At 30.2% G+C, this 26390-nt stretch overlaps 1 protein-coding gene across 1 annotated transcript; it reads right to left on the reverse strand.

Annotated features, from left to right (window-relative positions):
* Positions 1 to 7401: 7401 nt before the first annotated feature.
* Positions 7402 to 11036, reverse strand: LOC145167037 (cytochrome P450 85A1-like). The gene is made up of 9 exons (XM_079086123.1): positions 10763 to 11036; positions 10042 to 10363; positions 9808 to 9957; positions 9479 to 9724; positions 9290 to 9376; positions 9062 to 9140; positions 8056 to 8162; positions 7792 to 7916; positions 7402 to 7710 (listed from the first exon to the last, which is right to left on the reverse strand). Exons 1-9 carry the CDS (start codon positions 10951 to 10953, stop codon positions 7617 to 7619), a joined length of 1401 nt encoding a protein of 466 aa, XP_078942249.1. The 5' UTR covers positions 10954 to 11036; the 3' UTR covers positions 7402 to 7616.
* Between the last annotated feature and the right edge of the window lie 15354 nt (positions 11037 to 26390).

The raw sequence follows: 26390 nt of genomic DNA on the forward strand, positions 1-26390 counted from the left end.
GGCCTGAAACGACGTTCTTCAGGCGTCGGAAATGTTATGACATTTGTCACCCCAGATTATCGGTCTAACTGTTGCATGCAGTTTAGGTGTGGGTTTGTCAAACCCAATATAGATCTATACACAACTATCACGCTCTCCTTCAAGGAGACTCTGGTTACAATACAGGACTTAATGGTAATTTGAAGTAAATGTCTCACAAAGTCATTAACGAATTTACGTGTAGTGTAATGAAAACTTGGTACCGTATGGCCGTACCTTGCTTAATGAAAATATCCTTTGTATAAATGTACCCTTTTTAAATGTATGTGTTATGTAATGTTTCATAAAGTCATTAACGGAATTACGTGTTATGAAAACTTGGTACCGTATGGCCGTACCTTGCTTAATGAAAATATCCTTTGTATAAATGTACCCTTTTTAAATGTATGTGTTATGTAATGTTTCATAAAGTCATTAACGGAATTACGTGTTATGAAAACTTGGTACCGTATGGCCGTACCTTGCTTAATGAAAATATCCTTTGTATAAATGTACCCTTTTTAAATGTATGTATTATGTAATATATCATAAACTATACCTATTATAGTTTATCAACCAAGGGTAGTACGTTGTAATGTATGCAAACTATATTCAAAATAGTTTATTAAATGTTTGAATGTATCGGTTGTACTTTGATTATAATCACTTGTTATTCTTTATATTTTATATGTCCAAATCCATTTGTAAACTGATGTGTGTCTAAATATTAAGATAAAATGTCATATATTGCAATAACATATAATCACAAAAAGATATACACCTTGTCAACATGTTACAAGGTGAAATGAAATTAACAGCAGCTTTTTGTTGAATACAGTTTCTGTTACTGTTCTTAGAAAATTTATAGAAAAATAATCAAAGCTCCAAATCCAAATCCGCAAATTCTGAGAGTTTGGAATATGAGTCTAGTTTGTTCGTAAATTTTATCATGATTTTTAGTGATTTCTAACAGAGGTGAAAATGTTCATAATCACAGACTGGTCCGGGTTTGCCTCTAAAATGATAGACAGTTTTGTAAAAATCACCATAAATTGTAGAAAAATCATATGGAGATGTGCAAGTAGCCATTTTAAAGCTAAGAGTTTGAACTACTTGCACCTGGAACAGTTTTGAAAACTAAAATATTTAAGTTGACCAAAACAGTCCGTAATGAAAGTCCATCTTTTCTGATGTAATCTGTTAGAAAAAGTTTAATTGTGTTCATGATGATTTTACTTGTATTTCCCCCCTTAAAACTTAAGAAGAACATGTAAATGTAGGGGTATGAACTCACCCTATGTGGTTTCAGTAGATGAAAGTAAGAGAGAGGAAGTGTTCAACCCAAGAACACTAAGAAGATGTCTTGATGATTCGAGAATCTAACACCGAATAAGATGGAATTTGTGTAAGATATCAATGATTTGAGTAGAATGGAGTGTAATAATTATATGAATGATGAAGATACTTACTAATTGAAGAAAGAAATCCCTGGAGAAAGCCTTGAAGTTCTTGAAGTTGAGAGAAAAGATGAGAGAATTTTGGAGAGTGTTCTTTGGTTGCTAAGTGTAGAATGAAAGAAGTTAATGAGAATGAGGAGAGATGACCAATTCTCCAGCTCTTAGAACGTGGGAAGGGCTGGAGATTGGGTGTAAAGGTCCACTAAGGTGACAAGGGGTAGTGGGAAAGAGTGGCTAATCATAGAGTGAGGTGGTGGTGGTTTGCTTTTGCCATAAATTAAGAAAAAGCAAATATTCCCTCAATAATTAGTTCAACCACTAATTCTTTTAATATATTTTTATAAAAACCCTGGAGATTTATATATTTTGGGGCCTTAGTTTATAAAATAAAGTTTTGGGTGAAAATCCCACGTTAAAATAATGAAAAACGGAGTTAAAACGAAGTCGTAGTCGAAAAACCGGTAAAAAGGGGCCGTCTGCGAGACCTCTCGCATGGGCTGTCTGAGAGGCTTCTCATGCGAGGCTTCTGTCCTGAGAGGCTTCTAATGAGAGGCTTCGGTCCTGAGAGGCTTCTCATGAGAGGCTTCGGTCCTGAGAGGCTTCGGTCCTGAGAGGCTTCTAATGAGAGGCTTCGGTCCTGAGAGGCTTCGGTCCTGAGAGGCTTCTCATGAGAGTTTTCGCTTCTAATAGGAGGGTTTTGGTTCCTTAAGGTTATTTTACCCGTTTTTACCCCGTTTCAAGTGGTTTTTGACCCGGTTAAGGGTCGAGATGACCCAAATGATTACAAAAAGTTAAAGTAACTTTTGAGAGAGATTCGGGAGAGATTTCGGAGAGATTTTAATAGAGAGAGATTGAGTGAAAGAGATTGAGAGAGGTTTCGTTTGTGACCTTTTTGAGTGTCCGGCTTCGCAACGCAAGGTCCATAAACCCCGTTAAACCGTGTTTTAGTGTCGTACACACTCCCGATGAGTGTGCAATAATGTTTTATCGTTTTGGTTCAATGTTTACTTAGGAAATTCAACACACGAACTTTCCAAATGATGTTTCTCTCATTAAGATATTGCATTGTACAGTAATTACATAGTGTAAACCCTAATATACAAGGGTTAATTGAGTCGATTGGTTTTGACTTGTTGACTTTGTTTGACTTTGACTTGACTCAATTTTGACGGTTGTCACATAAATTATCTACAGTTGTAAAGGGTACTTTCATTAGTGCATTAAATAAATATTTTAATTTACGATAAGTTTGAGGTTTAGAAGTTTTGCAATAAACAAATTAAAAGAAACATCATAATGCCAGACTCAAATGGACTTCAAGCACTTGATCTTTTATTTAACTTATTTTATGTTTTACCTTTATGGACAAAACGTCGTATAAACAACGGCTTCAAAATGGCAAAAGAAAAAAAAATGCATTTTCACAGCATCATTTTACCCTTTTCTGCAAGATATTGACAAAAAATATTTACATTTTCAGCAACATTTTGGCATCAACATATTATTACTTTCATCAAAATATTTACATGTTCAAATACATTTTAACAGCAAGATTAAGAGCTTGTTGTGAAACTGATTTACAATTTTACTCTTAACAATGTAATCTCCTTGACCCCCAAATCCACCTGCATAAAATTAGAAATGAAATTGGATTACAACCATACTCATGAATCATGATTGAGCTAAATGCAAGAAATAGCATTGTACCTTCAATTATAACATTTTACTTTCAAAGTTTAAAATTTTAATAGGAAAGAAAATAAAATAACATAAAAAGAAATTAAAAATAAGAAATGAAAGTAAGATGTTATTTAGACAAACAAATGAAAGTACATTGCTATTTCTCAACCTTCATACCTTAGGAAAAATTAAAAATGATAAAAATCACTGTATATTTGATAGGTAAAAAGAATCAACTCCTGCTACAACGCCTTAATATTAGAGTAAAAACCCTTCAAATATAAATTTGAATTCTTGGACATATGTAGTTTGGCTAAGGCCATGTTTCTCTTTACGTAATTTCGAATAACAACAAATTTGTGAAAATTGCCGCATGGTCTATCTTTTGACCAACCTTTTCCAAGAAAACAGTTTTATTCTTACTATTAAAATTTACAACATTATACTTCTTTTTCTTAAAAAGAAGTTGTAGTTCAAAAATCAACCTAATTACACCTTTATACTTTCAAAAAGTAGAGACATTTACCTCACATGACGACCCAAAATTCGAATAAAATTTTATTAATGATTTTTATAAATAAACATACTGAAACGTTACAAACAAATCTTGTCGTTTCTCCAATTGATTCGTTGAGAGAGAAGAGATGGATATAACCTCGTAAACATACATGTACCTCTCTAGTTAGTATGAAAAGTTTTCATGATTTCTTAAGTCCAAAGTAAAAGCACCAAATACAGTGGTCCTGTAAAGACATAAGAACACATGATGTCATTTTAAAGAAAAGCATAAGAGCTAAAAGTAAACACAAATTCAACAACAAAAAGTTTTAAATTAAATCTTACATCTCTTTGTATTTCTTCAAGCTCTTCAGCGGAATTTGTAGAAAATGCCTCATGAAAGATGAAAACCTTTTGCATAACTGCCAAAGTTGAATAAGTGCTTTTAGTGCTGCTAATCTCCTATCAAAATGTAAAAGTAAAAGTAGTGTTAGGATGAAAAAAGAGCATTTCAACAATGTTAGAAACATGAACCATTTTTAGATTAGATAAACAACTACCAATAGTTAGTGGTAAAGCAACTTCAAAATCATAGATTCTCTTCATGAAGCCATGATAGCATGTTAAAAATCAGAAATGTAGCTAATTTTTTAAAATCAATGACCCTAAAAAGAATATATATATATATATATATATATATATATATATATATATATATATGTCATGTATGACATGATAAAAAAAACCAAAGCCACAGTGCATAAATTTAAGCTTATATGAAAAACTTAGACATCCTAGAAGAAAGAAATAATAATATCTCTATTTCTAACGTACATTTGAACAAAACCAAAAGTCATCACATTCGGTTGATCCTGTTGTAATTCACAGTTTTGTCCAATGAACCATAATCACAATCTCCATTTCTAACTTAGATTTTACAATTTCGCCTCATGAACCTGGTTAAATTTACATATCATTAATAAAAACAAAAATTAGAAAAAAAAAGATAAAGAAAATAGAAGTTATGGTCCGATAAAACATGTTGCTAGAAGCCTAGAAGAACCTCAACTTTTGGACACTCAGCATGAATGCCAAACACCAATTTCAAAAATGGAGTCCAAGCAGGTGCAATAGCTGAACGAAATTAACTTTAAAATAAAAATTCTAATATAATTTCGATAAGGGTATATCAGACTTTTACTATGAGAAAACTAAAAAAAACATATTTGGTGAAGCGAAGGAGAGAGGATCATTGGCGTTCCAGTGTACATGAAACATGATAGAGAGGGCGATGAAACTTCAAGGAAAATAAGCCAAACATTTAAACCTGCCAGATTGACCATCGATCTATGTTATAGAAGCCTTCTTCACCCTCATGGTGGCTCTCTCCCATGAAAACACTGAAATTATGGAATGAGATTCGAGTGAAATTCAAAATCTGCAAAAAATAAATAAATAAATAAATAAATCAATTGGATAAAGAATGAGATGTGGAAAGCGATTTCAAATTTTGAATCTTTTGGTTTAAAGAAAAAAGATCAAACGTCCATGGCTTTCTTACCTAAGCTGAACATCAAAGCCCAGTTCTTTTTGTGAGGAATTCAAGCCCACATTTTTCATTCATCGCAACTTAATCCTCAACCAAAAAAAACCACCAAACCCATGATTATACATATACACCCCTGCATAAAGTACTACTCAAAATACTTCTTACCGCGGAAAATTACCTCAATTGCCCTTTGTGATCCAGTAAAAACCTGCAAATTAGGAACAAATAAGAAGCTCTAAAAACTCCATTTGGGTTTAAAATAAATGAGAAGATAGGTCAAAACTTTACCTGGAATCAAAGAGAATCTAGGTCAAATCCATTTGGATCCTAAGATTTTAAGTAACAAAAAAACATAAATTATGATTTGAGAAAGAAAATTAGAAGCAAGGAGACATGACAAGAGTCCAATCAAAGACAAAAGAAAGAGAATGGTGGTGAGTGTACATGTGAACGTGGTTTAGGGATTTTTAGAGAAAGTGAGGAAGAGAGGAGAGTAGTGTTAGTTGGTGGTGGCAACGTTTCTGGAAATTATCAGTCCCTTTAATGTTTGTTTCAACCACATTCGTTATATGGCCTGAAAACCAGATCATATAAACGCAATCAGAAAGATGGTATAGATAGACAGGATTTTGTATAGAGAGAGAGAGAGAGGAGATGAATAAATATTACTTTTCTGTGATTGGTTTTTGGTGGTGCGTATGTGGTGCCAACGGTGAAGAAGTTGAAATCCAAGGGTTTTATGGTTCCTGGAGAGAGGTGTGCGACCGTGGTGGCATATGGTGGGGAGGGGAGAGTTTAGGGTTTTTGGAAGGCGATGTGCAATGGGAATGAGCTGGTGGTAACTGTGGATGGTGTTGACGATGGATGGTAAGTTGGGGCCATGGAAGCAGTGAGAGTGGTCGACGAGGAAGGTGTTGGCGATGATGGGAGGCGTTAGAATTCCAGTGGAAGTTGTTTGGAGAGTGATTATATTCAGTTTTTGAAATTTTGGAATTCAAAGATCGTAACCATACTCCGATGTTTGGTGTGTTTTAAATTCAAATGAAAAAGGCCAGGTCAAAGATCAAGATAAAAAAGAGAAATAAAAAATTAAATAAGCGAGATATGGGGTCGGTAAAAAAATCACGAGAATTAAGGATGCTATGCATTGATTAATTGTATTTAATGCTTAAATATTTAAACTAAACGTCTTAAACTTTTATTATTATATTTTTCTTGTGTGTTTAAGCTTAAACATTTAGACGTCTTAAATCTATTTTTAAAAATAGTAAGGTTTGTATATATATATATATATATATATATATATATATATATATATATATATATATATATATATATATATATATATATATATATATATATATATATATATATATATTACATCAAAATGTATCATGAAATGGCTTTATCCATAACCCACAAAACAAGTCAGGATGCCAAGGGCCAAGGCCTGACCACAATGCCAGGAGGGCCGGACTAGTAATCGCTCATTGTCTTACCCTTTCGGCCTCATTAGCTTGATGTCTTGCATATGAGTGGATTGGAATTCCTTTAATTTTAATAAATTAAATGGATTCAAAAAGCAAAATTGTGTATAACGTGAAATGCCCAAAAGAATCTTCAATTTGAGTACTTAACTCCTTGAGCTGCAAAAAGCTTTTTAAAATATGCTTATAAAAATGTTTTTAAAAGTTAATAACTAGTAACAATTTATATAATTTATTGAAATATCAAAGGGCTTTTCGTCCAACAATATCAGATGTTGATGTCTCCCATTTCCCGTCTATATTTTACAAGTAATCACATATTTTCATCAAAGGGTTGTTTAGACCTTTGCCTTCGATTGATTTTGATTACGTTTCTCATTATTTAAAATATCATATTCCGAAAAACATATAAATAGTAATAGTAAGATAACTGACAACTATTTAATTTTTCTTTATTTTCTTAATTTGTTAATTTTATCTAATGTGACTGTGTTATATTTATAAGTCCACTGAAGGCCCAAATTACGAATGGATTAGCCCATTTTGAGTTTAAATTTAAATATTCTTTTTCCTTGCAATTGGTGGTTTCTTTTTTCAATATTACCTCCAAAAACTAGTGGATTGAATCTTAGTTGATTACCATTCAACATATATTTAGTAATTAATTATATAATAATACATGAAGATGAAATTTAAGCTAAAGATCAATAAATAAACCCAAGTCAATATCTCCACCTCATTTTATAATCATTACCAAAAATATCCAACAAAATATCCTCCATGAAAAACCCTATTTTGTTGGAAAACCCCCCAAGAAACTTTTATCCTATCTTGCTAGAAATTTGTTTTTGTACAATCTCTAGCAAATGTGTCAAAATCTACTACTATCAATATCATTTGTACATGTACCCAATTTTTTATTATTTTTTATTTGGGCATATCCGAAACCCTAATATGTAGTCCATTTGGGGCTTCAACTCTTGGAAATTTCATGAGTTTGTCTCCTCCCACTTCTACCCATCTGCATTTATTTAAAATTAAAATAAATTAATTTTTTCAAATTAAAATATAAATAAATACTTGTTAATGTTTCGAAAAATACCTGTATTTAGTTACAAAGTAATGAAGAAAAGTGGAGATTTCCGCTATGCCAAGTTCTTTTCCAGGACATTGTCGTGTCCCCCCTCCAAAGAGGAAGAAATAATTTTGTGTTTCCAAGCTTCGATCCTACATTTCATGACATGAAAATTTAAATAATCTATTTTTTTTCTATATATATATATATATATATATATATATATATATATATATATATATATATTAGAGTATAACAATTTATATAAAAATCCAGTAACATAAAACATACCAGCCATCTCCATGGGTTGAAAGTATACGGATCCGGATATAGACACGGGTCATAATTAATCTCTCTTGTATATACATATATTCTCCATCCTTCGGGAATCACAAACCCTGAAAATATAAAATTACAGTTTTAAAATTCGAAATAAATTATCCGACTAAATATGTTAAACTATTTAGAGCATTTTGTAACGTTTTTTAAAGTCTAGAGTATGAATCTTATGATTATATGTGTTCCACTTTATAATGAAATATATAAAAGATGATTAAAAAAACATAAAGATGATGATAATTGACTTAAAAATATGAGATGGGTCATGGATCAATAATCCAAGCTGGAAGGGTTGGTATGCCATGTGGATTATGATGTCGTAGGGTCAATGGTAAGATAATGACACCATTTACAGCATATCCAGCCCCCAAAGACCCCCCCTTAAAAAAGCTTTTAAAATTATATTATTTTTATTTAAAATTATCGTATGCGATTTTGGCCCTATAATATTAATATATTATACATGTAGTATTTAAAATACTATTCGATGAAACACAAAAATAAAATAATGTATAAATCGAATTTAAAGATTGAGAAAAGCAATTAAATATTACAATTTGGTATGATTTAAGAGCATTATTATTACTATATTTTTAAATATAATGGGTGATCATTATATTTATATAATGGGGGATTAGTGAGCATCATTGGTTAGATTTAGTATAAAATAATAACTGATTCTCTTTCATAGAACAAAAAGAATGTATAAAAATAATTAAAGAAACAACAATATATATTTCATGGAACAAAAAGAATATTTAAAAAATAGTTTTTCTTATAAAGAATCTTTTCCAAATTTGCATTTTTTTTTAAATGATTCTACCATTATTATTCAACCATAAATGATTATTACTTTAAGTTATTATAATATTTTCATTTGTAACTTTTTTTTTAAAATAATAAATAATAACATTTTTTCTTTAATATTTATAAAAATAATAACTAAAAAAACACTCACCATTGAGTTCCATTTCCTTTGTAGTCTTTCTCAAAACTCCATTAACAATGGTTGCCAATCTGGAGGTCTCAAATATCACCTGCACCACCACCACACATGATAAGTTTAATTAATCAAAAACAATTTAAAATTAAAATATAAATAATTAAAAACATTCCAAAAACAAAATCTTACATTAATTCTTTCAAATGTAATAATAAAATAAATCTATTAAAAATCAAAACCTACCGCACGAGTGAACTTCATGGACTTGTAGTCATTCCAGTTAAGTGGGTCCTCTGCCATTTTTCTCTCTCTGATTCCCAAATGTTCTTTCTACAAAATTCATTAATTTTTTTTATAAAAATAAATTTAAAAGAACTAATTCCAAGAAGAAATTTAAAAAAAAAAAAAAAAAATTAAAAATCAAAAACTCACTCTAAGTTCTTCAAGAACTCTTGGATGATCATGAAGATACTTCACAGCCATCATTGAAGTAGTCGAAACTGTCTCATACCCAGAATACAAAATCGTAATTATCTGATCAATCATCTCTTCATCGCTCAATTTATATCTGTTTTCCACACCACTCATCAACAAACCAAGCATATCTTTATGGGTTTCTTGAGAACGTCTTCTTTCATCAATCAATTCCTCCAACATTCTCACAATGTTCTTCCTAGCCTGAAATCGCAAACACATTTCAAGATTCAGTACAATTTTCAACTTAAAAACGACAAATTTGAATAACTTTCACTTTTACAGACCTGTAATCCGCGATGATAGTTTGTGTTCGGGAGGTTAATTGGAAGCGAAAGAGTCCCGACAACAAGGTTGAAGAATTCACGCATGAATTCTTTCGATAATAAGGAAGATTCAGTTCCAGAAATTTGTCTGAGTGATGATAAAAGCGCCATCTGTGTAATCAAAATTTGAAAAGATTAATTGAGAAGATGAAGGAAACGAAGAGTTGTAAAGTGAAGTTGAATGAAATTGCAAACCTCTTTGGTCTTTTCTTGAATGTCGATGATTTGATTATTCCAATTAAGAAGATGGGATCTCATGAACTCGTCGATTTTGGAGAGGATTTGTTCTCTGATGATTGAGGGGCTAACAAGTGATAACAATGCACCTCTCATGTTCTTGTGAGCAGAGCCATGAACAGCTGCGATATTCGATTTGCCCAAAATATCGAGCATGGATTGAGGGTATCCTGGAAGGATTCCTTTGCCTTCATTCATGAGAATGAATCTATTAAGTTCTGGGTCCATTGAGACAATTGTAGGGCAACCCAAGATATGAGATTTGAAAACGCTTCCATAACTAAAATCAAGAAACACACAAAAAGTGAAATAACAAAGAAACACCCAGATGAAGATGAAAATGGTGCATTTTTTGAGGTGGGGTTTTTGAAAAAGGTAGCTTTTTGATGTGTCATGGTGAAAATGAGGCGTTTTTGAGGTGGGTTTTTCAAGAAGATCAAGAAAAAGGTTGACTTTTTGTAAACATGTGTGAATCTTGAATCTTGAATCTTGGAACAAACACACTTGGTAATGTATTATATATATAATACCAGTGTCAATATCATCAAGAAAACAAAGTGAAAAATGAAATGATACATTTTTCTGAGTTGGGTTTCTCAAGAAGATGAAGAAAAAGGTTGCTTTTTATGTGATAAAAATGTGAAGAAATGAAAATAAAGAAAAAGAAAAAGAAAGAAACCTTGCTCTCTGGTTTTTCATGAAGCTGGGGCCTTGTTTGAGGAAATCAGTGGTCTCACCAAAAAGTGGCCAACCCATGGTACCAGGGGGTAGGCCTTTCTTCTTGTACTTCATCTCATTCCATCTCAAAAGGAAAGTGCTCAAGAGGCAAAGTCCCAATACAACTCCAATAATAACTGTGAAAATAGCCATGGATGCTCTTTCTCTTTCTTCCAAGCTTCTATAACAGAGAGATAAGAGGAAGAAGAAGAAGATGAAGAAGAAGAAGAAGGAAAGAGGGGGTTGCTGAAGTTTTTTGCTTGTAAAGAATGTGTATATATAGGCCCTTATGGGGTGGGTGGGGTGGAGTGGCGTGGGGGATGGATGGGGGGAGGTGCCATGTGTTGAGTTAAAAGGAGTGACTTTACTATCCCATAACATAACAAGTATAATAGTTATTGACTTATTGTGTATATATTGCATTTAACTAGTTACCATTAATCCTAAATATACATGGAAGATAATCAATACGATTTAATTCAAATGTTTATATGCAATGCGAAATCTTAAAGGAGTTTCTTTAAAAGTAAATATTTATATGGTAAATATATAAAGATATAAATCTTGTTCCATATAGGAGAATTCTAAAAAATCAACTTTAAAAGAAAAGATTATAATGTTTTATAAAACTCTAGGAGAGAAAATCCAATCACATCTAAGACTAAATAAAACAAAATTAGTTATTAAAAAAAGCATCATTCAACTATCTATTCAATTTTCTTATAAAGTTTATCTAAAGCGAGTTCCAAAATCTTCGGATATTAATATTGTACTAGGTGTAAGATCCGTGTAGTATATGAGTTTATTAAAAATATAAAGTTAATATAAATTTGTAAACATTATTTAAAAGTAATATTTTCATATAAATAAAAATGATATAATTATGAATAAAGTAAGTAATTCAATATATACTAATAAAAAATATTAACATAGTTTAAAGAGTTTAGGTCATTTTTGGTTACTTAACTTTTGGTTTTGTACTCATTTGGTCATTTAACTCTTTTTAAGTTTTAAAAGGTCATCAAACTTTTGATTTTGTGCTCATTTAGTCACTTAACTTTTGTTTTGGTCACATTTAGTCACCAAACTTTTAAAACTGTGCTCATTTAGTCACTAAACTTTTAAAATTTTTAAAAATTTTAGTGACTAAATGAGCACAATTTTAAAAGTTAGGTGACTAAATGAGCACAAATCTAAAAGTTAAGTGATTAAATGTGACGAAACCAAAAGTTAAGTGACTAAATGAGCACAAAGTCAAAAGTTTGATGACCTTTTAAAACTTAAAAATAGTTAAGTGACCAAATGAGCAAAAAACCAAAAGTTAAGTGACCAAAAATGACCTAAACCCTACTTTAAAAAATGATGTTGAAAATTTAGGTGTAAATATTAAATATTTTTTTTAATTAAACTTTCAAAATAAATACAAACGAAATGATAATAATTAGATAGTTAAATGTATACTAATAAGAAAAACTATTGACATATTGACATGGTGGACATAACATTGAATTTCTTTTATCTAAATATAATTTTATATGTTTGTGTTTGTCTTTAGAGTCGTTTGAATCCATATTATGTTTTTATCTTTAAAACAATAATAAATCCTAAAATAAAATTATGATGAAAAAATGTTATCAAATTTTAAAAGTCCAATTATTAAAATGGAGACATTATAAATTTAAATGTGTAGCTATAAAAAATATTGTTAATAACTACACATTTTACATGACTTGAGTTTAGTAAAATATAAATTCACATTTCATTTATTGTTTCTATATGTATTACATGTATAAAATATAAAATATATATACTACTTAATTGTCATATAACGAATAAAAAAATATTATAGATAGATAAAACACTTAGTATTTTCTTAAGTATATTTAGAAAAATATAAGAAATATATGTATATATAGGTAAATATAAATTTATATTGAAATAAAAGACATTTACCTAAAACATGACTTAAAAAATATTTAACGTTAATCCCTTGAAATTTGTATTAAGTAGCTATCATATATAAACATTTACTAAGGAAAAAGAAACTTCTAGATCATTTATTATCAAGATTAATAGAATTAATGTATCTACCATATATAAACTCTTACTAAAAAGTGAATTTTAAATTTTAATAAAATGAAAAACATAAGACAATGACAGGTGGAAAAAATAAAATAAAAAATTTTTATAAAATAACATGTGTCAAATGTAATGAGAATAGGACATTTAGCAAAATCATTTTCATTTATTATAGTAGAAGTAAGTTCCAAAATCTTCGTGTATTAATATTGTACTAGGTGTAAGACCCGTGTAGTACACAAGTTTATTAAAAATAAAAAATTAATATAAATTTGTAAACATTACGTAGTATTTTTTAAAGTAATATTTTTACATAAATAAAAAGGATATAATCATGAATAAAGCAAGTAATTTAATATAAACTAATAAAAAATATTAACATACTTTAAAAAATGATGTTGAAAATTTAGGTGTAAATATTAAATATTTTTTTTAATTAAACTTTCAAAATGAATACAAACGAAATGATAATAATTAGATAGTTGAATGTATACTAATAAGAAAAACTATTGACATATTGACATGGTGGACATAACATTGAATTTCTTTTATCTAAATATAATTTATATGTTTGTGTTTGTCTTTAGAGTCGTTTAAATCCATATTATGTTTTTATCTTAAAAACAATAATAAATCCTAAAATAAAATTCTGATGAAAAAATGTTATCAAATTTTAAAAGTCCAATTATTAAAATGGAGACATTATAAATTTAAATGTGTAGCTATAAAAAATATTGTTAATCACTACACATTTTACATGACTTGAGTTTAGTAAAATATAAATTCACATTTTATTTATTGTTTTTATATGTATTACATGTATAAAATATAAAATATATATACTACTTAATTGTCATATAACGTATAAAAAAATATTATAGATAGATAAAACACTTAGTATTTTCTTAAGTATATTTAGAAAAATATAAGAAGTATATGTATATATAGGTAAATATAAATTTATATTGAAATAAAAGACATTTACCTAAAACATGACTTAAAAAATATTTAACGTTAATCCCTTTAAATGTGTATTAAGTAGCTACCATATATAAACATTTACTAAGGAAAAAGAAATATCTAGATCATTTATTCTCAAGATTAATAGAATTAATGTATCTACCATATATAAACTCTTACTAAAAAGTGAATTTTAAATTTTAATAAAATGAAAAACATAAGAAAATGACAAGTGGAAAAAATAAAATCAAAAAATCTTAGAAAATAACATGTGTCAAATATAATGAGAAGAAGACATTTGGCAAAATCATTTTCATTTATTATGGTAGAAGTGAGTTCCAAAATCTTCGGGTATTAATATTGTACTAGGTGTAAGACTCGTGTAGTACACAAGTTTATTAAAAATAAAAATTTAATATAAATTTGTAAACATTACGTAGTATTTTTTTAAAGTAATATTTTTACATAAATAAAATGGATATAATCATGAATAAAGTAAGTAATTCAATATATACTAATAAAAAATATTAACATACTTTAAAAAATGATGTTGAAAATTTAGGTGTAAATATTAAATATTTTTTTTAATTAAAATTTCAAAATAAATACAAACGAAATGATAATAATTAGATAGTTGAATGTATACTAATAGAAAAAACTATTGACATATTGACATGGTGGGCATAACATTGAATTTCTTTTATCTAAATATAATTTATATGTTTGTGTTTGTTTTTAGAGTCGTTTGAATCCATATTATGTTTTTATCTTTAAAACAATAATAAATCCTAAAAAAAAATTATGATGAAAAAATGTTATTAAAATATAAAAGTTCAATTATTAAAACGGAGACATTATAAATTTAAATATGTAGTTATAAAAATTATTGTTAATCACTACATATTTTACATATATATAAAATATAAATTCACATTGTATTTATTGTTTCTATATGTATTACATGTATAAAATATAAAATATATATACTACTTAATTGTCATATAACGTATAAAAAATATTATAGATAGATAAAATACTTAGTATTTTCTTAAGTATATTTAGAAAAATATAAGAAATATATGTATATATAGGTAAATATAAATTTATATTGAAATAAAAGACATTTACCTAAAACATGACTTAAAAAATATTTAATGCTAATCCTTTGAAATGTGTATTAAGTAATTACCATATATAAACATTTACTAAGGAAAGAAACAGCTATAACATTTATTCTTAAGATTAATAGAATTAATGTATCTACCATATATAAACTCTTACTAAAAAGTGAATTTTAAATTTAAATAAAATGAAAAACATAAGAAAACGACAAGTGGAAAAAATAAAATAAAAAAATCTTAGAAAATAACATGTGTCAAATGTAATGAGAAGAGGACATTTGACAAAATTATTTTCATTTATTATGGTAGATTAAGAGAAATTAAATTGCCTCCTACCTTTTATACCTACAAATATTTCTACCCATTAAAATTATAACATGTGTCACAATTCCATATTTACTTAACTATCTCATTAAGAGTATATTATATTATGAATATATCAAATAAAATTAAATTGAATGGTGGAATGATGACACATGTCACAATGTTAGTGGGTAGGACTATTTGTAGGCATAAAAGGTAGGAGACAATTTAATTTCTCTTGTATTAAATATAACAGAAGCAACAAAGTAAAATCCGTAGATTGTTTCATCTCTCTGATACTCCTTTGCTGTCTTCACGATTAAACCTGTTTTTATTTATTTATTTATCATTTCCATTGTCATTTATATATATATATATATATATATATATATATATATATATATATCCAATGAAATGAGTAAAAATCTCAAATCAAATCACGTCAATAACATTACATCCGTCATGTTTCCGGCTATCAAACAACTCATTTACTCCTATTAATTGTGTTATCCAAAGCATTCACAAAGTAAATAAACACGTCCAAACATTTTCCATGCAACAACATGTATCACAAAGCATATTTTAATCAATAAATAGATAAATTCCCTTAAATTTCGTATTTTGAATGATATATATTTTCGTACAAACAACCACAAAATTCAAACAAATCTCTCCCCATATTCTATAGCCATAATGAAGCTTGGTATACAAACCACATCCCACATTTTATGAAACACCCCTCTTGGTTTAATAATTTAAAAACATTTAAAAGTCTCTAAAATATTTAAATACATCATTTTACGGAAAAAAATGTTTAATAGTATTTAATCCTACAAAACATGCACAGTTTTCAAAAGAGTTTAAGAGAATGTAATTAATTATAATATCATTACATAAATTTAGTTCACTTTTAAATGACAAATCTAATATAATCATATTCTACTCCCAATGTCACATGTCATAAATGAGATTTAAACCATCGACCTCAGAGAGAAAGAACACACACGATATCATTACATAAATTAAGTAACCACCACATTAGTGTGGATTTCATAAATATTCATGGTCTTCTAATATTCATTCATTATTTTCATCTGAATATATATGTCAAAATATAGGTTAGGCATTGGAAATACCTAATGAATATTACCAAGATTTCACACTTTTGAAGTCAAAAGAATGAGCACATTCCTTTCACTAATGAGAAATATCTAAAATCATTTGGAAATCAGATTCCTTCAAAACTCTTAAATCATTTAAAATATCATAATCTTTTTAAAACACTTATATGCTTTGAAACATATATACTATTTAACTACTTTATGTCTTTAAGCATCTTTAATGGATCTTGTCCAAAAAAAATCCAACTCTTCATCTAATGTCCCCAACATACAGAGTAAATTTTTCATTTTCTTTTAAAATAAGATAAAACCATTCATTTTCATTCCATCAAAAGATAATCAGAGTATAAAAGTGTAGTCTCAACAAACATCAGAGTAAAAACATAAAAAAGATAGTGTGGAATCTCTGGTAAATGCGACGCAATCAGGTCCGGCTCTTCCCTTTGCTACCGGAAGTACCTGAAACATTTAAACTTAAACCGTAAGTACAAAGCTTAGTGAGTTTCCTAAGAGACCACATATCATCAATAATAATGACGGGTTTTGATACAAAATATATGTTTGTTTTTCATAAAACCCGCAACGAAAGACTTTAAAAAATAACAAGTTTCTTTATAGTTCATAACAAAACCAAACCATCAAGGATCCATTTATAGAGGTTAGAATGAAATAAAAACAACAAAAGAGCTTTTAGATTTATAACCTTTGAAGCCTTTGAACCCACTTGGTTTTGGGGTGTTGATGAAGATAGCAAAAATCAAAGAATATGATTTCTCTATGTGTATCCACCATCAAGAGTAAGGCACTTGGATTGCTAGTTCCTTATTGTATTCTTGAGTGTCTTAAGCCTTTAAGTGCTTAACTCAAATAAGAACTAAAGGAGACAACTCAAGAAGGCTTCTAAAACACCAAACTAACTTCAAAATGGAGAGAGATGAGGAGGGCTAGAGAACTTTCGGCCATGAGGTTCTTTTTGAGAGAAATTGTGCAAGACTAAAACTACTAACTTCAAAATCATACATAAGGCTTTCTTTTATACTCCCATGCAAGACATGCCTTTATATTAAAATAATATAAAACAACACTAACCTTTGAAGAAGCATGTTGGACAAGGTATGGAGGTTGGCAAGCAACCTCCACACCCTTTAAAAAGTTCAGCCATACCCTTTAAAATAAGAAAGATTCTTCAAACTCAAAGTTTATAAAATATAAACTTTGTCTTTAGGTAAAAGACAAAAAAATCCAACTAGTCCAAAAGGTTGTGCATGACTTATTAATTCATACCATATGAAATAATAACTAGTTATACTCTTTTATAATTATTATTTTCACAAAACAATAATTATTCCCTAATTAAATACAAGAATTTATATTATTTATTTATAATCATATTAATAATAAGTATACAAAATGTGCCAACTTGATAAAGGTGTGACCCTATATGATCATATATTATTCGCAATGTCACTCAATAATGATGCTGGGGAATATAGATTCAACAATCTCCCACTTGCACAAGATTCATTAAAGACTGACATAGAAAGTAGCTGACGTCTAGCAACGGGCTACTGCCCCTAACAATATATGAAGGGTGCCATCTCATCAACAACCAATTCCAGGAGCTCTAAGCTAGAGTTGTTACTAAAGGTGTGGTATAAATTATTCCTTTTGTATCAGATATCACGTTGAACATGAGATATTGATCGCGATCAATCTCATTTAGTGTTCAACTTTGAGTAAGCCCTTAGATGTCTAACTCTCAACGAATAAGAGGGACAAATCCCATCTTGACTACATACACCCATAAATGTAGTTCATGCCATACCTAACGATGACCCTTATGACTGCCTTTTACGGAACAACATTAAACCATGTCAAAGCACAAAAATTCCTACACTTCAAGTCCCAAATATGTATCTCATGTCTAATAATACAAAGATAAAACCTTGATCAAAACATCACTCTTGACTACGATCCATAAAGTGATTTTGATGCGGGTCAAGTATAATACTTATTCTCCTAATCAAGTACCTATGCAGTTGGTAGCAGCTCTTGCTATTCTCATCTCCTTAAGAATCCACCAATCCAATCATATTAGTCTTACCTCATAGATGTTCCCACAACTATTAACGACTATGGACATTTATAATAACCTAATTATTCAAGTATTTAAACATGCTAATATAGAACACAACAATTATTCAATGAAATACTCATATCCAATATATCAATTCATTACAATATATATTGCTTGTACTGTTCCAATATCCAAATACTAAATTTTAATGAAATATATCTACTTATATCAACAAGGACCTATAGCACCAGCTTGACTTTCATGCTTTAGCTAATGAAAGATCTTTGTTAAGTAGATTTGACAAACTTGATTTGTATAAACTTTGCGAATACAAACATTTCCAGTTATATATATATATATATATATATATATATATATATATATATATATATATATATATATATATATAACTAATGAGAATGTATTAGATGCTTAAATATGACTTAGGTACCAATAGTTGCGTAATGGGATTACTCATAGTCATAATGAACTATTCATTAAGCATCTTTATATCTGGTTCTCCAAACCACAATATACTCTAACTCTGATGTGTAACTGTAATTAAAATCTACATGGAAACACTATCCATGTAGCTTTCTCTTCATTCATAATGAGGATACGCCCGATCGTGACTGAAAGTCATCTCAATCTATTTGAAAGTTTAGCATATGTGTAATAGCTTTAAACATATCTTTATTTCAAATACTCCACAGATTAGGAATATTTCTCCAGTTCTCACAAGTACTTTAGAATGTTCCTATAAGTCACACAATGACTTGTTTTCGGATTATAATGGTATCATTCGACATGCTCTAAGCATACGTCTTATTTGGCCTTTATGCATAATCGTGACATATGTGGTTAATCGAATTGCAGCAACATATGGAATACAATCATATTATCTACTTCAAAAACATTTGCACTAGGATTTTTCTCAAAATCATGTCATGTGGTATTTGACAAGGTAAACTCTCTTAGAGTCATTTATCTTAAGCTCTTTAAGATCCTTGACAATTAATGCATTTTACTTAATCCTTTAAGTTTCCATGATCTATCTATATAGATCTTTATTCCAAAACTCAGTATGTCGACTACATATGAGACTAGTTATGTTACTGCGCTCCCACTAGCTTCATAGAAAAACAAGAGTCATCTTGATTTATAATTAAATCATACTATGTAATTATCTTATAAGAAAGAAGATTCTTACTTTGAGATGTTAGCTTAAATCTTGGAAAGATTTTCATTCATGTATGTTTTCTCCTCTGAAAACTCACTTACTCTTTATATTCATAATATATCGAGGAAGATTAATCAAGCCCATACTTGATAATCATACATGAATGCGTCTCTATGTGTTTTATTAGTTTCTGATCAACTATTGAGCAGATTCAACAACAGTTGAAAACTTGCTAGTTCCAAACTATGATGCATTTAGTTTATGGATCTTTAGCTCTTAAAGTTCCAAATTGCTCCCACTTAGAAAAATAACTTTCTAAGAACTTGTCTTTTGGAATGACAATTAATGGGATTAATGGATACTTCATCTTAAAAAATCATTTAGGATAGTCTACATAAATTAGTAGCTGCTAGAGTGGTTAAGCTCATTGTCTAACATAAGCTCTATAACTCCATACCTTTTAGATAAGGACAACCCATTACATCCTTAGTCTAATTAAAGTATTTAATCCACTTGTTTGGTTGGAAAATATATATGTTCAATATATATTGTTGAAGTGAGAAAAATTCCAAAAACTTTATAAAGTAAATAGTTCCTTTAAAACATCATATAATAGACTGCAAGGTCTATGTTTTATCCTCTTCAAAACTTATACCATCGACATTCAACAGTGGCCAGGTGACCCTATCCCACTAGAGAATTCGAAAGGCTACCTCGAACATCAAAAGATAGATCCAAGTGACCAGGTGATACTGTGCCACAAGAACCATACTAATGAAGAGTGAGTGTTTTTGTCGGAATGAGTTGTGAATCGATTCCACAACTCCGAAGATGTTCCAAGAAGACTTGGTTTACAAAAATCATTTTCTTTATCATAATGAAACGTTAATGATGATCTCATTAATTTGTATTTCAATCTTCACTATGAAACAGTTTGATCAAATCAAAGGTTTCATCAATAACAAACAAAAGTCGTCAGTGAAATTGATTAAACATCTATCGCCAAATCTATTCATGGATTGAAAAGATTACATACATCACTTATGTATAACTCTTTTTCAAGCCTTTTGTTATTTAACTACTAATAGATAAAGATACTTGCGAGTCATCTTCCTATATAAATAGGATTCACATATATCAAATGAATCAAGCTCATTTTCCTTTAAAAATTCCATCATTTTGAAGTTGGTCTATATGTTTCATATTTATATAATCACGATTATTATGACATAGATAAGCTTGAATCAAATATCATTTTGATTAATTAGGTGTTATGATTAGAACCATCAAGTTAATGAAAGCTTATAGATTTACTTCATAATTAACATTATGAGAAAATATTCTTTAACATAGAATACGTCGTTTCAGAACATGAATGTCAACATCCATTAAACGATAAGTAAATCTAGATTTATTCATAAATTACAACTGTTACATGTCCCTATAAGAATAGGTACAAAACGTCTATTGTTTAAATAAAGACTATAACATTACTTTTTATATTTTTAGCACGAAATATCATTCATTTGTAATCAATTGATTATTTCTTCTAATCATCAGCACATATTATCAATTATTAGTGTCACTTTAAGTATAGCATACTCAAGTAAATGATGGAAAAATAAATAGTACTATCATATAGATATCTAAAGTGTTGTCCAAGCCAGACTTCTTCAGTTCGATGAGATTAGAGGAGCAATTCCTATTTTAGTGTCTACTTTCTTCCACAATAGAAACAACACTAACCATTTGGTCATTTATTGATTTTTGGGTTTATGGTGTATTTCACTTAACTGAACTATAAGTCTATTTGAGTACACAATCTCTTAGACTTCCTTTATTCAATGCTTGAACAGACTTGAAGCACTTTCTGTTGTTCTGATTGAATATCTACTTTACTTGATGAGACATCTGATATGTTTCATAATTATCCAAGACTTTCTGCAAGTCAAGGTTAATTACTCCAGTATGATGTGAGACACATTAACACCATCACAATAATACTCGCATCAAAGAATCATGATCAGACTGACTGACTTGCATAGGTTATTCAGGTATGCGATCTTTCAGTACATATAATATCTATTTATCCTTAAGGTAGAACCTCAAGATATTATACCAATTATAGAAATTATAATCATCAAATGTTATTGTCTCTTGAAACTCAAAAAGAGAGAGGTTTTGTAGGGCGAAAGAGTATTAACAGTTATTAACAGAATTTAACAAAGTTTCATTTAGTCTTTTCAATATTTAGTATTTAAAAATTAATACCTTTTATTGTTTCTTAAAACATTAATTTATTAAAGTCTACGATCCAAGTAACGAAACAAGTAAATGGTTAGGTGACCTTTTTCCCATAAACTTAATCAAGCTCGGTAGGTAGCGATTACCAATTGCATACGATAACATTAAGTCCAAAGAACACAAAATCATGTTAAAACAAATGATGGATGAAAATGATAGAGAACACATTAAATCTAAAAATGTACAAAATTTTTACTATTTATGCACAAAATTGAGTTTGGAAAACACTTTCGATGCCGAAAATGTATATGAATTTGACGAAAGTGACATGAGTGAAATCTCTGTAGAGGATGAAGTTGATTGTTCAACATTTGTACAAAATGAGTCCGAACCAAAGAAAAAGTTGATTTCTGAAAACTCAGTTGAATATGTTCGTGTTGTTAAAAATAAGGGTTCAGATGTTTTAAAAGCAAAAAGCACAGTATTTTCGAAAGTAAAAACCGTCCCTAATCAAGTTTTCGTAAAAACCGGTCTGGACAAAAATCAAGCATCAGAGCTAACGTCCTTAGTAGATGATGATAATGCAGATGGTTGTGACACATTCTTTTGGTCAGGACCAATTGATAAATCTGATGAAACCAAAGGTCTTTCCGAAATGACCTCTTGGAAAACCAAAGGGAGATATGCCGCAGAACCATTGAATTGCGTTAACACCTGTAATGATAAGCCTGGACCTAGTGGCACTAAGGATGTCCCAAGTGAAACCTCCTTTGAACCATCTCGTCCGGAAATCCGAAAACAGAAAACTAGAGCTAGCATTCACAAGTCAGTTGAGGATCATATTGCTAAGAAACCTCAACTAAATGCTAGATATCAGAAAAATCTAAAAGAAAGGAAACGCTTCTGGAAGAATAAGAATACAACTCAAAGTTATGTTAATCCAAAAATATCTTCAAGACAAAATACAAATTCTTCTCCAATTCCGAAACCGACTTCAAATTCTTTTTCAAATCACAAGTATTAAAGTCAAAAAGTTTTTTTCAAACCACAAGTTTCAAAACCTAGTACAAAACTCAATTTATCTCCAAAAACGAATGCTTCAAAATCTGTCTACTCATCGAAAGATGTTAAGGGCAAAGGAAAAGTTGTTTCGGAACCTAAATTTCATTCAAGGAATCCAAAACAAACTTGAAAAAGGAGGAAAAGAAGTTTATGAAAAAGGTTGCCAGGCAACACATAGAAGCTAAGAAAAAAGAAAACCCTTTTACAAAGAATCCCAAAGACAAGAGGATTATTGCTTTCAAAATCACGAAATGAGAAAATTCCACTTTGATAAAGAGATGTTACTTGGTTGATGAAGCTATAACTTTTCCTGTTTCTAAGAAAACCTCACAAGGACTCAAAAAACTTTGGGTTCCTAAATCTCTCTAAATTTTGTTGGTGATTTGTGACGAATAGTACGACTCGGAATGGTACATTGATAATGGCTGTTCACATCACATGACTGGGAGGAGAAATGAGCTAAGGGAGTTTCGATCTTTGAAGAACAGAGGCAAAATAAAGTACGGAAATAATGCTACGGGAGAAATCAAAGGACATTGCATGATCACAAATGGCAAGTTCTCCATTCGGAATGTAGCATATGTGGAAGGCCTGCAACATAACCTAATTAGTGTGTCTCAATTGGTTGTAGGTACTAGTCTGAAAGTTTCATTTGATGATGAGGGATCTGAGATAATTGAGAAGAAATCTAAAACAGTGCTTCTAAAGTCCAAACGAAAAGCCGAAATGTATCCTTTGAATCTCAATCCAATCAAAGGGAAGCCATCCATATTCCTTCTTACGAAAGAATCTTTGGATCATAGTTGGTTGTGGCACTGAAGGATCTCACATTTAAATTTCAAGGATATCAACAAACTCGTACTTGGCGATCTTGTGCGAGGCTTGCCTCTTCAGATGTTTGAGAAAGAACATCTATGTGCAACATGCGAACTGGGAAAGCAAAGACACAAGAGTCATTCGACTATCATCAACACCAAAGTGATAGAGCCACTTGAATTATTACATATAGATCTTTGTGGTCCATCTGCCATCGAGAGTATTGGTGGTAACAAATACATTCTTGTTTTTGTTGATGACTTTTCCAGATTCACTTGGGTTTATTTTGTTAAACATAAATCAAATGCAACTTCCAAGCTTAAGGACTTCATCAAGCAGATCGAGCTTCAAATGCGAAAGCTAATTCAGAACGTTCGCAATGATAATGGTTCGAAGTTCAAAAACCAAGTGTTTGAAGAATTCCTGACTGAAAAAGGAGTTGCTCATAACCTCTCTGCTCCTTACACTCCTCAGCAGAACGAAGTCGTTGAAAGATGAAACTGGTCTCTTTGCGAAGCTGCAAGGACGATGCTATCATTTGCGAACCTTGCAGTTTACTTCTGGGTAGAGGCTATCAGAACTGCTTGTTTCAGTCAGAATCGCTCTCCCATTAATAAACAATTTTCAATCACTCCATATGAGATTATAAATAAACATAAGCCTAATGTCAAGTTCTTTCATGTCTGTGGTTCCAGGTGTTTTATCTTCAATTCTAAAGAGCAAAGGAACAAGTTCGATGTGAAGGCTGACGAAGGGATCTTTTTGGGGTACTCTCTTACTTCGAAGGCATATATGATTCTGAACAAAAAGTCGAAAAAGATAGAAGAAACCTATTATGTCACGTTTGATGATAATTATCTAAAGAAGTATTAGAAGGTTGATTGTCAATTTGAGGACATTTTTCCAATGACAAATCCGATGACGATTCTTCTTTCAAATCTCTACGAGGAATTCATGAATCTGTTTGATGAGCCAGAAAAGGCGATCTTGTAGGAATGAAAAGCAGCAGACAATAAGGAAGATGAATTGGAGAAAATCATCGACGATGCTACTAAAGACCTTGTGAAAGAGACACAAATTCTGAATGCTTCTGAAGTTCCACCTCAATCTACAAATGCACCTGTTCAGGGGGAGGATTCTACTTCAACTTCCATAACCGATTCACCTGTTCAGGGGGAGAACTCTGACCCACCTGGAGAATCCGATTCCGAACGTAGAGTCTCATGCAGATTTCCAGGTGGAGAATGAGAATGAAAATAATGACTCCAACGACGTTCAATCAGAATTTGAAGATGTAAATGTTGAACTTGACCCAACCTGCGACCCGAACTACTCTCCATTGACCAAATGGACCAAAGATCATCCGGAATCTCAATTTATCGGCGCAACAACTTCTGGAGTTCTCACTAGAGCTCAACAACTTCTGGAGTTCTCACTGTGGTATCGTTTCATAAAATATCACGTTGAGGATGGAAATGTCGAAATTCATTTAGTGAGATCTTTTGATCAACTGGATGATATCTTTACGAAAGCCTTACCTAAACAAACCTTCAATCAAATTCTTCAAGGCTTAGGAATGATAGAAGCAGATTCCCTTCCGAAAATAGCATAGTAAAGCAAAACAGTGTTCTTTCTCCGAACCACGCCGAGCCCTCGGAATGATTCACAATTTAAACTACAAGTTCCTAATGGTTGCGAGCGCTCGGAACGACTCGGAATCCACTGTTCATCTAAAAGCTCGGAAGCTTTTGTATCCTTTTATATTAAGTCACTTCCGACCGATTCAAAAGTTACTGTACATTTTAATTTTTTTTTTCTGTTTTTACTTCGTTTTTAGAAAATTCAAAAATCACAAAAATATTTTTTTTTATTTTTTCTGTTTTTATTTATTTTCAGAAAAATCCAAAATCACAAAAACATTTTCTTTATTTCTGTTTCATCTTTTTCAGAAAAACTCAAAATTACCAAAAATATTTTTTAATCTTTATTTTGTGTGACAGTTTCAACATGTATTTTAGAAACAGGTATATATTTTTCTCTCAAATCGGGACGATGGGGAAAGGTTTGTAATTCTGAAACCTTTACACTCGTTAAGTGTCCCTAGAAGCATGTTGCTGCATGTTGCCCCAAAGCCTCTTAGACTCTATGTTTGAAGCCTTACTGATTCGATAACACCAATCGTTTCTTCCCAAATAGGATATAAATTCACATAAGTCATTGAGCTACCTTACTCTTCTCAACTGAGTTAAGAGTTTACTGCTTGGTCAGTATTATCTAGCAGAGGTACATTTTATCTTCGGAACCACCTCCAACATTTCTCCATCATTTTCACTTCCATTATTGTAACCCTCGATACTCTCAGAAATTAACACTGAGGTTTATGGTTACACAACATTTGTGTTGATGATCTTAAATTCGTTATCACCACAAATTGAGTGAAACCCAAAATCCAAAACCAGTTTCTTAATTGACGGTGAACAATAAATATGTTCTAGACTTTTCACCATGGAATTGACGAAATTCAACCCTCGTGATTTGTACCTTGGAATCTCATTATTTTTTTTGCGAGATCTTGATGAAATGTTCTTGACCCAAGACTTTTCTTCCCAAAAGATCTAGTTTATATT

Source organism: Lactuca virosa, chromosome 3 (assembly GCF_052849685.1).
Source record: "Lactuca virosa cultivar CGN04683 chromosome 3, Lactuca_virosa_CGN04683_v6, whole genome shotgun sequence".
NCBI lineage: Eukaryota > Viridiplantae > Streptophyta > Magnoliopsida > Asterales > Asteraceae > Lactuca > Lactuca virosa.

Excerpts from the sequence above, each read along its gene's own strand:
- LOC145167037 (XM_079086123.1), bottom strand. The coding sequence starts at position 10,953 with ATGGCTATTTTCACAGTTATTATTGGAGTTGTATTGGGACTTTGCCTC. Across the intron at positions 9,725-9,807 it reads ACTATCATCGCGGATTACAG|GCTAGGAAGAACATTGTGAG; the intron begins GTCTGTAAAAGT and ends TTGCGATTTCAG. Across the intron at positions 9,377-9,478 it reads GAGTTCTTGAAGAACTTAGA|AAAGAACATTTGGGAATCAG; the intron begins GTGAGTTTTTGA and ends TGAATTTTGTAG.